The 15489-nt window shown below is 48.5% G+C and overlaps 1 protein-coding gene across 1 annotated transcript; it reads right to left on the bottom strand.

The window, feature by feature from the left end:
* Positions 1-11254: 11254 nt before the first annotated feature.
* Positions 11255-12214, bottom strand: LOC112530813 (olfactory receptor 14J1-like). The gene has a single exon (XM_040654668.1). The coding sequence runs from the start codon at positions 12212-12214 to the stop codon at positions 11255-11257; it is 960 nt and encodes a 319-aa protein (XP_040510602.1).
* Between the last annotated feature and the right edge of the window lie 3275 nt (positions 12215-15489).

Genomic DNA, 15489 nt, shown 5'->3' with positions numbered 1-15489 from the left:
TAACAAGGGAGAAATTGCACAACAAGTCAGTGAAATCCATCCCATTGTATACCCTGGGTCCAACGCAGGTGAAGCCTCTCCTGGCACTCATTGGTTGAACGTCTCAGGCTCACAACCTTCCAACGCTGTTGCTACCTGACATTTCCATACAGTGTCTGTTACCAACCCTTTGTTTTTAGGTGTGTTCTGTACTTTTTATGGCACTAGGACGACAATATTATCAACAGTGTGCCCACTAGTTCTGTCCTGTACCGGACTCTCCCCTGCGCTATGTAATTACCCTACCTAGTATTGCCTGTGCCAATTCTACTCAGGTCGGAACGCCGCAGTCTCAACCGTACTATGTTCAGCTGCTTTCTTTGTGACTGGGAATTTCCACTGCAAAAACACCATCTACCTCTCACATGGTTTTACTCACCCTTTACTTCATGACACTTTACACCGGGTTTATTCACACCTTACTTCAGGATGTACTCACACTTTATTCCAGGTTTACTCAGACTTTGATTCAAGTTTATTTATATTTTACTCCATGTTCACTCTTACTTTTCTCTTGGTTTTACTCACTGCTTACTCCAGGTGTACTGTCACCTTGCTTCATGTTTTACTCGCACTTTACTCCAGAATTACTCACACTTCAGGTTTACTCACACTTCCGTGATTAGTCACATTTTTCTCCGCATTTTTCTCACTCTTTATTCAGTGTTTAACTCAAACTTTGGGTTCCTTCATGCATTACTCAAGCTTTCTTCTTAGCTTTTTCCAGGTATTACACACACTGCTCACCGGGTGTACCCACACTCTGTTCCAGGTGTACTCACAACTTCTTTCAGGTTTTACTCACACTTTACTCTGGGTTTACTCACACCTTATGCCTGCTTTACTCTGACTTTACTCACACTCTGTGCTGGGTGTAGTCACCCTCTAGTCCAGCTGTACTCACACCTTACTCTGGGTTTTACTCATGCTTCACTGAAGGTTTACTCACACATTATACAAGGTTTACTCACACTTTACCTTATGTTTACTCACACTCGACTCCGCGTTTACACACACTTTACTTCTTGTTTACTTATACTTTGTGGAGTGTTTACTTACACTTTACTCAAGGTCTACTCACTTTCTACTTAATGTTTTACTCTCTTTCTACTCCAGCTTTACTCACACTTTACTCCAGGTTTACCCAAACTTTATTTTGGATTTTACTCAAACATTATTTTTGGTTTCTTCACTCTTTACTCTGGGTTTTTTCTTACTTTTGTCTGAGTGCACTCACACTTTACGCCATGTGTTCCTAAAGCTTACTGAGGTTTTTACTCACACTTGACTCCATGGTCACTCACCCTTGATTCCATTTTACTCACATTTTACTCTGTGTGTGCCCACACATTACTCAGCTTTTCTCCGGGTTTTGCTCACACATTACTCTAGGTTTACTCTTACGTTTCTCCTGGTTTTACTAACACTCTATTCTGGGTTTTCCCACACTTTACCTTTGGTTCAGTCACTACTCTACTTTGGGCGTACTCACACTTTACTGTGTATTTTGCACACACTTTACTCCATGTTTATTAACACTTTACTCCCTTTTTACTAACAGTTTACTTCTAGTTTACTCACACTTTTGTTTAGGTTTACTCAGTGTCGGAAAAGACCGCGGGAGACGAGTCTCAAGCTATCATGATCAACAGGTCTCATTTATTAGGCACATTGGTATTGTATTTATACAGTAGGTAATGAGCTTATACATATTGCAAAAGCATAGCTCAGGATTGGCGGATTATGCATTACTTCATCTTGACCTTTGTGGTTAGCCTTGTGGTTACTGTTTCTTCATTGCTGTAGATATGCATCCTGTTTTCCATCTACCCGAGTAGCCGTCCTTGCCTCTAGTTACATACTTTCTTTTATTGTTTCACGAGTGGCATTCCATTGTGGCCCTTGTCACGTAGCCACTCTGTGTACAGGCTCTCCACACTTCCCCCGTTTTCTTTCTGGGCAACAAAACCGGCAAAGCTACTGGAGATCAGTCTGGCAAGCATTCCCTTCTGTTGAGGCAGAAGATGATGGAGGAGAGTCTGATGTGGCTTGAGTAACAGATTCAGGTGCAAAACCGGGTCCCTGATTCTGTCCAGCTTGGGGAGGGGTGACAGGCTTCGTCCAACGAGCAGGGATCCACTGTGAGCCAAGCCACTGCAGCACTCGCGGGACCAGTGGACCTGACTTTACCCTAGCCCCTGAGGCTAGGAGTGCTTCGGCTAAGTCCGGCGAGTTTAGCAAATACCAATCCAAGGTCGCCTTTTCCATTGGGAGATAAATAGTCTCTGGCTCCCGACCACTGACTTCCAATATTCGCACGCGGCCTTTCCTAATAACAGCTGCAAGGTTCTCAATTTTTGTGGTTATTGTTTTTCGTTTTTGAAGAGGTGGCGAGAGCCATTCCAGCACCCTCTCCCCCGTTTTCTTTCGGAATTGAGTGATTGCACCAAGAAGGTGTGTCCTGTTATTCCAAATCATAAGGTCCAATGGTAGGTTAGGATCCAGGCGGGAGACAAATCCCTTGCAGACGCAGTCAGTAATGTCTTGTAAGGTTTCCTGTTGCTCTAATGTGAGGGAGATGGGGGTGCAAGGATCTGTACCCTTTAGCAGGGGCATTAGTTTTTCTAATAATGTATTGGGGAGACCTACGACCGGTTTCAACCATTGTAGGTCTCCGAGGAGCTTTTGTGCATCATTCAGTGTGGCGATGTCAGTAGCTAGAGTCAATTTTTGTGGTGTTACTTGCTTCCCTGTAATTTGCCATCCGAGATATTTCCAAGGTGCAGACCTTTGCACCTTTTCATGAGCAACCACCAAAGAGAATTCCGCTAGAACTGTTTTGACGCGTTCAATCTGCTGCTCCGTAAACGGATCCTGCTGGGCGAAGAGAATGTCATCCATGTAATGGTAGATGATAGTGTTGGGCATTTCTTTACGTAGCGGTTGTAAAGCAGCATCAACATACAACTGGCAAATAGTTGGGGAGTTACGCATCCCCTGTGGTAGGACTGTCCATTCGAAGCGCTTATCAGGCTCCCCCCTATTTATTGCCGGTAAGGTAAAGGCAAAACGTTTCGTATCTTGGGGGTGTAAAGCAATTGTGAAAAAACAGTCCTTGAGGTCGATGATAAGGATAGGCCAGTCTTCAGGTAACATGGCAGGATTAGGCAGGCCGGGTTGAAGAGCCCCCATGGGCTCCATCTGATCATTAACAGCTCTTAAGTCGTGCAGCAGACGGTACTTCCCGGATTTCTTTTGAATCACAAATATTGGGGTGTTCCATGGGCTGGTGGACAACTTCAGGTGACCCTGAGCATATTGTTCTTGCACTAACTGATGTGCTTGTAGAAGACTTTCCCGTTTTAGTGGCCATTGCTTAACCACAACCGGGTTGTTCGTAGTCCATGTAAGTGGCAGCGGGAAAGTCCAAGCAATGGCCGTTATCCTAAAGAGTGTTCATTGGTAAGGACAAGGCCTAATTGAGCCAACACATCTCTACCGATAAGGCAGGATACTGTGGGCGGAAGCAGGGCTAGTGAAAACACAGCTGTGGCTCTTCGGCCGTCTATTTCTACAGCGAGCATGGGAGTCCGGCTTGCTAACGTCACTCCTCCAACCCCGGTCACTGTAGTAGTGGACGATTGAAGTGGCCATTCCGACGGCCATTCTCCTGGGGTAATGATCGATGTATCTGCGCCCGTGTCCAATAATCCTGTCAGAATAATGCTCTGATTTCGGTAGTACAATGTGCATGGTTTCTTTGGGCGATCTGACAGGTCAATAGTGAGCAGAGTTAGTCCCCCAGTCGAACCGAATCCTTTTTGCTCTCTCGGTTCCTGCTTTAGGGGTATCATCCCTTTCGTTAGTTGCGGCAGCGGAACTAGCTGAGCTATCCGTTGCCCTTTGTTAATCCTTATTGGCGGGTAAGGGGTATGCACCATAACCATAATTTCTCCTTGGTAGTCCGCATCTATGACCCCGGGCAAGACAAATAGTCCTAACATGCTGGCTGATGATCTTCCGAGCAGCAGCCCTCCCACCGCTTGTCCATTTATCATAACAGGGCCAAACAGTCCGGTAGCAATTCGGTGGGGTTGATTAGACAAGATGGTAATGTCTATTGAGGCTGCTACGTCCAGGCCGAGGCTCCCGCTTGTGGCAGGCTGGGGTTGTTGCTGCCGGGGGCGTTCGATGTTGCAGCTGCTACTTGTGTCCGGGCGCGGCTGCTGTTCGCGCTGCTCCTCGCGTTTCCCGACTTTCGGCGGCAGGCGTTGGCGTTGTGGGTGTTCGATTGACACTTGCCGCACCAGACCCCATCTGCTTGGCATTCACGGCGGATGTGTCCGACATTCCCACAGCGAAAGCACTTCATGCGGGTGTTGCCGCGCGGGTGGGGGCCAGTGGAGACGGCAGCTTGGAGGGGCGCAAGGGCTGCTAACACCTGGGTCTGAGCTGACCTTGATTGTTCCTGCAATGCTCTGGCCTGCTCCCGTAACCCATCCCCAATCTTCTGCAGGGCATTCACTAGGAAAGCCTGGGTCCCCGAGGGGACCGTAGCGGCCTTTTCCAGTAGCTCCGGGATCGACCAATCCCCAGGCAGGGTATTAACAAGGGACCGAGTATTCGAGTTCCCATTCTGAAGCACACACTGCTTAAGCAATGCCCCCTGCATGTACTCTGGTACGCTAGCCTTTTTAATCGCATCCATAACCTTATCCACAAAATCACCCAACGGCTCTTCCCGCCCCTGTCGTATCCCCATGTAAATAGGTGTACCTCCAGGAGCCTTTATCTTGTCCATAGCCCGTCTGGCTACAGCCATTATTTCTCGGGAAACATCAGGTCCTGAAATTGCCTGTGCCTCTATCCGAGTCCATGCCCCGAGACCCATCAACTGTTCTATTGTTATGCCTGCCAGAGGGTCTCCCGGACCCCTCTGCACTGCTGCCGATATTGCAGCTTCCTGCTGCCAGTGTGCGTTAAACAATATTAGTTGATGGGGGGTGTAAATTAATCTAGCTATGCCTCTAATATCGGCCGGGAGTAGTATATGCGCACTGAATAAATATTCCATCATCTGTCTAGCCGGCTCACTGGTTACCCCATATGTCCCCACTGTAGCCCGTAGTTGGGACAGCATTTTCCAATCTAAAGTTCGAATTTCTGCTTGTAACCCGCCCTGCTGCGTGGGAGTATAGACAACTGGGAACGCAAGATTTTCAGTCACTGCCTGCACAAGCTCATTATCTCCGTCCTCCATCCCATGTTTTGCTAACGTGGTCCACAACTCCCGTCTCTCCCTGGCTATAGCCTCCGCAAGGTCAGACTCGGCACCGGGAACCGACCCGGAACCATCTAATGCTGATGACCCTAAAACCCGACGCGGGGGTGCCTCCACAGGCTCTGCGGTTGACTGAGCCTGCACTCCATTTGCGGATGCGGGGGGAGCAGCGGGTAGCATAACCATGCGAAAGGAGGGGGGGTTGGGAGTGTTATCCCAGATCAACCCATAATCTTTGTTCTTTTCTTGAGCTGCCTGCGCTCCCTGCGCAGCCCTCTTCTCCGCCTGACCCATCAACAACTCGTTATGCACTGCCTTCCACAACTTACTCATCCTTTTTGCTACCTTGTCATCTTCCAACACCAACTCCCAAAGCTTATCCCCATACCGTCGCCACTCATCTAGCGTGTGTACCGAGTGAGGGTTAGCGAAAAACCCGTGTGATACTGCATGACTCAGCAGGGCAGGGAGCTCCTTCTCTAAGTCTACCCCCCGGAATTGCCTCTTTCTCAGAAAGGCAGTGAATAAATCATATGCTGCTTGCCTGTCCATCCTTACCTACGTCAGCGCTGTTGCAGCCCCCCAAGCTTCGGCAGCACGTATCGGTTGAGCCCACCGCTGTGGTCGCCCAAGGCGCGGAGTCCAATATTTCACTCTTTCGCCGTCCGTCTAGCTGCGGGACCCGAACCCAACGCAGTCTCCGTTCGTGGCAGCCAAAGTTCCCCGGTCTGTATCACGTCGGGGTCACCATTTGTCGGAAAAGACCGCGGGAGACGAGTCTCAAGCTATCATGATCAACAGGTCTCATTTATTAGGCACATTGGTATTGTATTTATACAGTAGGTAATGAGCTTATACATATTGCAAAAGCATAGCTCAGGATTGGCGGATTATGCATTACTTCATCTTGACCTTTGTGGTTAGCCTTGTGGTTACTGTTTCTTCATTGCTGTAGATATGCATCCTGTTTTCCATCTACCCGAGTAGCCGTCCTTGCCTCTAGTTACATACTTTCTTTTATTGTTTCACGAGTGGCATTCCATTGTGGCCCTTGTCACGTAGCCACTCTGTGTACAGGCTCTCCACACTCAGAGATTACTGTGGGTTTTGTCACAGATTACTCTGGGTTTACTCTTACTTTTCTCCTGGTTTTACTCACACTTTACTTCACTTAACTCACATGTTGCATTGGTATTATTTACACTTTTCTCTGGCTCTTACTTGCCATTTAGTCCAGGTTTATTCACTCTTTACTTCCAGCTTACTCACAGTTTATTCTGGGTTTTTACTCACACTATACTCTGGGTTTTTCTCGGACTGTACCAATATTTTACACACACTTTACTCCAGGTTTACTCTCTCCTTATTCAGGATTTACTCACACTTTACACCACACTTTTGTCCGGGTATACACACACTTCAGTCCAGGTTTGATCGCACTTAAATCCATGTCTTCCCATACTAAACTCCAAGTCTTCCCACAGTTTACTCTTGGTCTACACAGACTTTACCACATTTACTCATACTCTACACCGGGTGTACTCATGCCTTTCTCTGGGTTTTACTCACACTTTTGTCTGGGTTTACTCTCACCTTGTTTTGGGTTTATGCACACTTTACCAGGCTTTACTCATACTCTTCTAAGGGTGTACTCACACCTTACTCTGGGTTTTACTCACACTTTACTTCGGGTCTACGCACACACTTTACTCTGGGTTTAGTCACACACTACGCCAGGTGTACTCACACTTTACTCTGAGTTTATTCACACTTTTCTCTGTGTTTACTCACACTTTTCTACAGCATTTACTCACCCTTTACTTCAGGTTTACTTGAGCTCGCTAAGCCAGGTTCTTGCAGCTGATAACAGATGCTTTTCTGCAGACCTAGACAGTTAGTGCAGACAGCTGATCTTCCATTTTTTCCAAAGCACATCATTAGCTATCCTATCTTTGGAATGCAAGGATGCAGGCTCGGACAGTAAAACCACAAATTAACAAAGAAGCAGCACATTGGTGAGTGGAGTTGTGGCCAATGAGATGACCAACCAGAGCCAGCTAGGAGTCCTCCATCCTGACCCAAACCCAAGAAAATAACATGATGACCTTCATTGGAAAGACCATCAAAAGACACGCATGCAGGGGGGGGAGGGGGAGTGGATTGTCAATCATTCTGGGGACTCATTGTAATAAACCAGCCTTTTCTTGGACATCTAATGCATATGTTCACAGCTTGCTCGTTAAGTATGCGGCATTCTTGCCCTACGGTATGCAGGTTAGGCGCCAATATCCCTTCTGCATCCAGTGTCAAGCCAAAAAGATCACCACTCTGCTAGTCCTGAAACGGGACCCCAGGAGAAGAAAACTTCTGCATAGTGAGGGGAGGCTGCAGGGCCGAGTCCCAGGCCCCGGTCCCGGGCCGCTTCCCCACCATGCTCCAATCACTGCCCACGTGGCCTCAGCACACAGATCATGGCTCCTCGGGGCGGAGTGGGAAGCAGCAGCCAGCAGGGCCCCCCGGAGCTGCCATAGCGCTGAGCAATGGGCCACGAGGCAGGAATAGATATGTTGAGGTGAGGTCACTTGTGCAAGCAGAACTCACCACCTTGGAACAAACGTGGCTAGATTGTGCCTCGGAGGTTATTTCTGTCTCTGGAGGTGACAGACCTGCAGCAGGAGCAAGGCTGGCAAAGGGCTTTGGAAATCATTCGTTTTTGCCAATAGGACAGCTTTGAATTCAGGGCTGAGCTCTGTGCCTTTAGGAATGCAGCTCATGGTCATTCCCGTGTCTCTGGTAAGCCAGCAGAAGGCACCTGCTGGGCAGGTGGACTGAGAGATCCCTTCTGCCTGAGAAGCTGATTGCCTGCATACAGAAAGAGTCCTTGGGTATGGGTTTTCATGTCCCCTGGACATTAGCACATGATGGGCGCATAACTTGGACATGTCTACTTGAAAGGTCAGCATCAGGCATGGGACCTGAAAGGTCATGGTGAGATTTCATCTGTGAGGTGTGCTGGCAGGCCAAAACAATCTGATGGGTTGGTACGCTTCCTGGAGGGTAGATTGTGAGATGATGGCACTTTCGGTGTACCTGGACTGGTGGAAGACATTTAATACTGCCCTGTATGAGACCTGTATGAATTGACGGATGGACCACTCACTGTATGTGGAATGGGTGGATGGTCACAGCCAGAGTTGTGGATAACAGCTCAGTGGCTGTGTGGAGACAATGGTATTTTTTAAGGAGTCTGCAAGTGCAACTGGTGCGATTCAACCTCTTCGTCGCTGACTTGGACAACGCTGTTGAGTGCACCTTCAGCAAGTTTGTGGGTGACATCAATTTCTGTGATGTGGTCAATACAGTAAAGATAAGGGGTGCCATCCAGAGGGACCGTGACAAGCTACAGAGGTGGGTCTATGAGAACATTGTGAAGATCAACAAGACCATGTGCAAGGATGTTCACATGGGTCAGAGCAATGCCATGCACAAGTGCAAGCTGACTAGAGAAGGACAATGCCCTCCCTCATTCTGATGGCCACCTCCCTGTTGATAGAGCCCTAGGTACATTTGGCCTCTCAGGCTGCAAGCACTCCTGTTAAGGTTTCCATCTCCCAGGACCTCTAAGACCTTCCCTGCAGGGCTGTTCACAAGTAGGAGTTCTCTCAGCCTGTACTCATACCTAGGACTGTCCCAACATAAGTGCAAAACATTGCACTTGATTTTATTGAATCTCATGGTGTTTCTTTGGACCCACTTTCCAAGCCTGTCCAGGTCCCTCTGGATGGCACCCCTTCATTCTGTCGTGCCAACCGTACCACGCAGCCTGGTGACATCAGCAGACTTACTGAGGGTGTGCTGTATCTCATCATCCATGCCACTGATAGGCGTTGAAGAGCTCTGGTCCCAAGGATGACCCCTGGGGACAGCACTTGTGATCGGCCTCCACCTGGTGGACCCCATTTCCCAGAGAGCCATTTGGTAAATGTCATTTGGTAACAGTCCTTTGGCTGTGACCTTCCAACCAATTTCTTATCCAATGAACAGTCCACCCTTCAAATCCATCTCACACATCTCTCCACAGCGATAAGGATGTGATGGGGACAATGTCAAAGGCCTTTCAGAATTCCTGGTATATTCTTGTACCAGTCTGGGTAACTGACACATTGTCAAAGTGTCCACATTATCATTCTGACCATAAAGAACCACAAAATTTAATGAAGCCTTAGCAAAATACTCATTTCCCATTTAGATCCTGAAAACACAGACTTAACAAAACACAGTAAATCTCAGGACTGATGTTGTGCTACAGTAAAATACATCTTCTTACCACACACACAAAGAAATTGTTTATTGGATTGTTTCTTTGCTTACAGCTGGCACCTGGTAGATAAGTGTGTTTCTGTAACATAGCAACCTTCACTACAGTATCCAGAGAGCTGTTATTGGAATGGTCTGGAGTTCAGCAATGACCAAAGCATTCAGAAGTGAATCAGTGCCTGAGCTGCAGTGACACAACAGACTGGGTGTGACAGCAAGAACAGGAATTACAAACTGGTAAAGAGGGGTAATTTAGGGAGTTATAGATAAATAATAGGAAAGGAGGTCAGGAGATGAGACAACAAAACTGAAGTACAAACATAGGAAATCACTTCAGTTACAGTAAATAGGTGAGGAATGAGAGGGATGTTAAATCTTAACTGACTCTGAGCTGATTTCTGTGTTGGAAATCTTTCAAATTACATAAAATATTAGTCAAAGGCACTGTAGGTTAGGTGTAGTTCCAAGTAATATACTAGGGTGGACGGGATGCTGCATTCAGAGCTGTTCCCAAGTGTGCAGAAAAACCTGCATTTGATGTGCAGCCATTAACACACACACTTTGTTGTCAGTGGGTTTAAGCAAGGAAAGAATAAAGTGCTTTTTGCCTCAACCCAGGAATTCTTTAAGTGCGCTTTCTCCCCCATCCTGTTGAGGAGGGTCAGTGGCAGAGCAGCATAGGGGGCACCTGGGAGCCGGGCAAGGTGAGCACAGTGCAGCTGGGCGCTGAGTTCCAGGGTGCTTTTGGGGTCCCAGCCCTGCAACACGGTGTCTCCATGTGCTTTCCCCTCTGCCGGACAGCCCGACCCCACTGATCCATAGGCAGCCCCTGGCAGCTCTGTGCAGGCACTGTGTGGGGCAGCGTGCCTGCAGAGGTACGGAGATGTGCCCCCAAGCACAGCCCCTGACACCACATGTCCTCCTTCTCACAGCACCTACTTCCTCCCCTTTATTTCATCTTCCTCTTCATCACAGTGCACCCTGGCTCACCTTTTAGCTCTTTTCCCCCACTTTAGCAAATTTCCATTCCTTGTTTTGCCACAATCAGCAACTTTTTATCTTGATGCAATCTAAGTCCAAACACTTTATACCAAGCCCAAGAAGAAGTCCTTGCACCTGGTGGAGGCAAAGAAAGAAGCAGTCCGTTGTGATTTCAGTGCTTCTGTGAAACAGGGTCATTGATAATGACAGGGCTGTTCACACACCAAGAGAAGCTAAACAAGGAAGATTTAGGATGAGCACACACTGATTACTTTTGCTGAAGTAATATATTGGTCCTCAGGCTAATACATTGATACCTTCCACTAATCCAGCCTATATCCACGGTGCCTGCTGGCATCTCATTTGCCTGCAGAGACAGAGATGGAACACAGTGGATGTGGGAGTCAGCACTGACCCAGAGTTCATATGGGCTCCACTAAAAGACAGCAGGGTGATGCCTCAGTAGAAGTGGAAGGAATCCAAACACATGTAGAGGAACATGATAACCACTAATGATAATTGCACACACAAACATATATATGAACAGCAAATAAAAATGTATCTATTAATGAAAATAAAAAAATAATATAAACAGAAAGGAACATCAAATAGGCCCATGATGGAGAAGACTCTGAATCATTTGTAGAGACAGATGAGAAGTTTATCCCTGCTGAAATGAGTCCATGATATCACCTTCCTCACTGCATCCTTGAGCTCCTGGTTCCTCATGCTGTAGATGAGGGGGTTCAGGGTTGGAGGCACCACCGAGTACAAAACTGCCATTGTCAGATCCAGGGCTTGGGAGGAAAGAGAGGGGGGCCTCAGAGTGGCAAAAAAGGCAGTGCTGAGAAACAGGGTGACCACAGCCAGGTGAGGGAGGCACGTGGAGAAGGCTTTGTGCCGCCCCTGCTCAGAGGGTATCCGCAGCACAGCCCTGAAGATCTGCACATAGGAGAAGAGAATGAAAACAAAACACCCAGATGCTAAAGAAGCACTGACCCCAAGAATCCAAATTTCTCTGAGGTAGGCATCTGAGCAGGAGAGCTTGAGGATGTGGGGGATTTCACAGAAGAACTGGTTGATGGCATTGCCTTGGCACAGAGGCAAGGAAAATGTACTGGCAGTGTGCAGCAGGGAATTAAGGACTCCAGTACTCCAGGCAGCTGCTGCCATGGTGGCACAAGCTCTGCTGCCCAGCAGGGTCCCGTAGTGCAGGGGCTTGCAGATGGCAACGTAGCGGTCATAAGACATGATGGTGAGTAGGGAATATTCTGCTGAGAACAAAAAGAAAAAGAAAAAGAGCTGTGCAGCACATCCTGCGTAGGAGATGTGCCTGGTGTGCCAGAGGGCATTGGCCATGGCTTTGGGGAGAGTGGTGGAGATGCAGCCCAGGTCGAGGAGGGCGAGGTTGAGGAGGAAGAAGTACATCGGGGTGTGCAGGCGGTGGTCGCAGGCTACGGCTGTGCTGATGAGGCCGTTGCCCAGGAGGGCAGCCAGGTAGATGCCCAGCAAGAGCCAGAAGTGCAGGAGCTGCAGCTGCCGCGTGTCTGCCAACGCCAGGAGGAGGAACTCGCTGACGGAGCTGCTGTTGGGCATCTGCTGTTCCTGGGTATGGAGTCCTGTTCGGAGTTCAGAAGATAATGGCAAGACAAGACCATTCTCAGAGACACTCCTCCCGTCATACTATAAAAAAATTTCCTTCATTTTGGAAAATGTTCATTTAACTCTATAACTTCAGTTTATTTCCATGGGTTTCACCTTCTCTTAAGAGTTGAAGCTTATGGAGCTCTTACTTTCCTCTTTTTCCAATCATATCCCAGCCTGCTGGATAATCTCCTCTTAGGAGCTGTTTCATGTCTCGTATCTTTACCCAGTCTGCACTCGGAGCCCTCACCTCTGTGTACTTAGATGTGTCTTTCAGAAATCTGCCTGTTTTCAGGATAAGCTCATTATTCATGTCTGCAGAGAATAACGATAATTTCAACTGCCTCTACCCTTTGAGAAAGGGGAGGCTGAAAACACATTTTATGTGACTGTTCACAATCAACTAAATGAGAAAAGAACAGTTCAGGAGTCTCAGAGCTGTGATCAAACTAGGCAGCCCCTTTCAGATTTCTGCTTCCAACTCTTTCCCCTTCCCTAAGAACAGCAAAAGGAAAATCCCTACTTTCCTCTTGCAAAGTGTGTTTAGACACATTCTGGTGTGCAGTGTAGCTGTGATCCCCCTGCCCCAGGCAGCAGCTGTGGCAACAGAAGGCCCCTGCCCTGCCCTGCCGGGGGGCTCCTTCCCCCCACACGTTTCCCCGCAGCGCCCTGGGCAGCTCCCCGGGCAGGCTGAGTGCTGAGCCTGGCAGGCGGCAGAGTCCCTGCCCCGGCACACAGCCCCTGGGGCACAGCAGGGACCCTGCTCTGCACCACAGCCCTGGGTAACAGGCTGCCCCCAAATGGCACAGCCTGCAGCTGTCCTGGGACACACAGCCCTCAGGGCTGTACTCTGATGTTGCAGCATGGAAGGCCTCATCTGGAGCAGGTCTTTTTCCGCAATAAAGAGCACCGTGTGTCTGAAGCCTGATCTGCTATGGGATGTCCCAGATTTAGTGATCTCTCTAGGAAAATCAGATTCATTGCCTGCAGCGAGCAACTTACCTTGTCAAAGTCAATGAGTAGTGCTCCTGCAGTGAGCTCACAGCTTGCTCACTCTCCACACAGCCTGTAAACTCTCACCCTTCTCTCCACCCTGTCACCTGCAGGTCACGTCCCCAGCCCTGCTGTGCTACTGGACAAAGAGCTGCTCCTGGGCACAGCTGTCTCTCTGCAGCGCTGCCACCTTGTATGAGCACTCTTTGTCCCAGGTGACCGGCCCAGTTGAGCATCAGAGGAGGTGATTTCCTTCTCCCCACTGCTCTCCCTGGAGATATCCATGGCCCTCCTGTACAGACAGGTCCTGCAAGGCAGCAGGGTCATCGCTGCAAAACATACTTCAAAATCAGCTGCATTAACAAGCAAGTCCCCTGGATTTCAGAAGCATGGATGTTCCTACTAAATGAAATTTGACCATGAGAGAAACAAATGCCAAATGTGGAAACCTCTGCTCATGATGCATTGGAAGAAAGACAGACAGACAGACAGACAAGGATGGGGAGGGGTTGAGTTCCCCTGTTCTGGGCAGTGGCAGAGCTGAGGCATTGCAGGCATAACATTACAGAATCATACAGTGGTTTAAGTTGGAGGGAACTTTAAATAGCACCTAGTTCCAAGCCCCCAGCCATTGGCAGGACTGCCAACCACAGATCAGGCTGCCCAGGATCCCATCCATCCCGACCTTGAATGCCTCCATGGATGGGGCACAGAGAATATCTTTGGGCAACGTTTTCCACTTCCTTTGAGTAGACAATTTGTTCCTAACATGAAACCAAAATCTCCCCCCTCTAATTTAAAGCCATTTCCCTTTGTCCTATTACTATCAGACCATCTCATCCCAACCGTAGGGTCCGGCATCTCATCAGTTGATGGAAAACACGGGGCTGAAAAGGGATCAGTTCTCCAGAGGTCCATGGGAGCCAGGAGTCCTTTTGGTTGAGTTCAGATGTGCACAATGAGGTGTCTGTGTGTGAGCCTCTCGTCTGAATGCTTGGTCATATTCAACAGGGACTGCATTGCTCACACAGACACACTCAGGGGTGCCCGAGGTGCCTGGGGTGATCATAGTTGTGTGCTGGTGCTTGTAAAGTGTGGTGGAAAATCTCTGAGATAGACACCTCCTTCCTGAGCATCAGCTGAGGGCCAGAAGGGAGGTATTCTTGGCCATCCTAAATGCCACCACGGCCCTGTCCTTGACCAAATGGATGAGCTCACAAAAGAAGAGCCAGACCTTCCTCTCTGCTCGGTCTGTGTCATGCTCTGCCATTCAAGGCGTTACAAAGCTCTGAAACACTTACATTCTTTCACTGATGACACCTCAGTATGTTCGAGGCTCTGATTTGAATGGGATCAGAGTAAGTCTAGAGTCACACCAGTTCCCAGTTGACAGGAGGCTGGCAAATGTTGTCTCATTGTAATAAAGGGAAAGAATGATGGCATGGGCAATTATGGACCTGCCAGTCTCATTCCAGTGCCTGGCAATATCATGGAGAAAATGATGCAGGGAGTTACTGAAAAAGCCCTGAAGGACAATTCTGTCATTGGTTGCAGCCAACACAAACTCATGAGTGGAAGGTCCTGTTTAACTTAATGTCCTTTAATGACAAGGTCACCCATGAAGTAGACCAAAGGAAGCCAGTTGATGTTATCCTTGAGGACATCAGTAGAGCTTTTGATACTGTTCCTCAGAGTATCCGTCTGGACAAAATGTATGCATACGGCATAGACAGAAACATGATGGGTGGATGGGTGGGGCCAAAAGGCTTACGGTAAATGGGGTTCCATCAGGCTGTTGGACAGTCACTAGAAGAATTCCCCAGGGCTCAATTTTAAGGCCACTTCTCTTTAATGTTTTTTTGAATAACTTGCATGTAGTGCTAAAAGATGTTTTGAGCAAGTTGGCTGATGATACCAAATTAGTAGGAGTTGTCTCCACTGAAGGTGGAGAGGACTTGCAGAGAGATGTGGACAAGTTAGAGTAACTGGGCAAGCACCAACTGCGTGAAGTATAACAAGAACAAGGGCCTGATTCTGCACCTTGGTGGGGGCAACCCTGGACATACACAATGACTGGGGGATGGGACACTGGAGAACAGTCCCACTAACAGGGGTTGAGGGTCCCGGTCAACAGCAAATTGGGCGTGAGTCAGCAGTGTGCTCAGGCAGCCAGGAAGGACAACTGTCCCCTGGGGTGCATTGAGCACGGTAATGCATGCTGCGTGAGAGAAGGG

The sequence above is a fragment of the Gallus gallus genome, chromosome 33, assembly GCF_016699485.2.
Source record: "Gallus gallus isolate bGalGal1 chromosome 33, bGalGal1.mat.broiler.GRCg7b, whole genome shotgun sequence".
In the NCBI taxonomy this organism is placed as follows: Eukaryota; Metazoa; Chordata; class Aves; order Galliformes; family Phasianidae; genus Gallus; species Gallus gallus.
The sequence above is the reverse complement of the archived record's forward strand: the minus strand, read 5'-3'. Positions and strand labels throughout refer to the sequence as shown.

What these genes read in the sequence shown, in the direction of transcription:
- LOC112530813 (XM_040654668.1), bottom strand. Translation starts at nt 12,214, where the DNA reads ATGCCCAACAGCAGCTCCGTCAGCGAGTTCCTCCTCCTGGCGTTGGCA.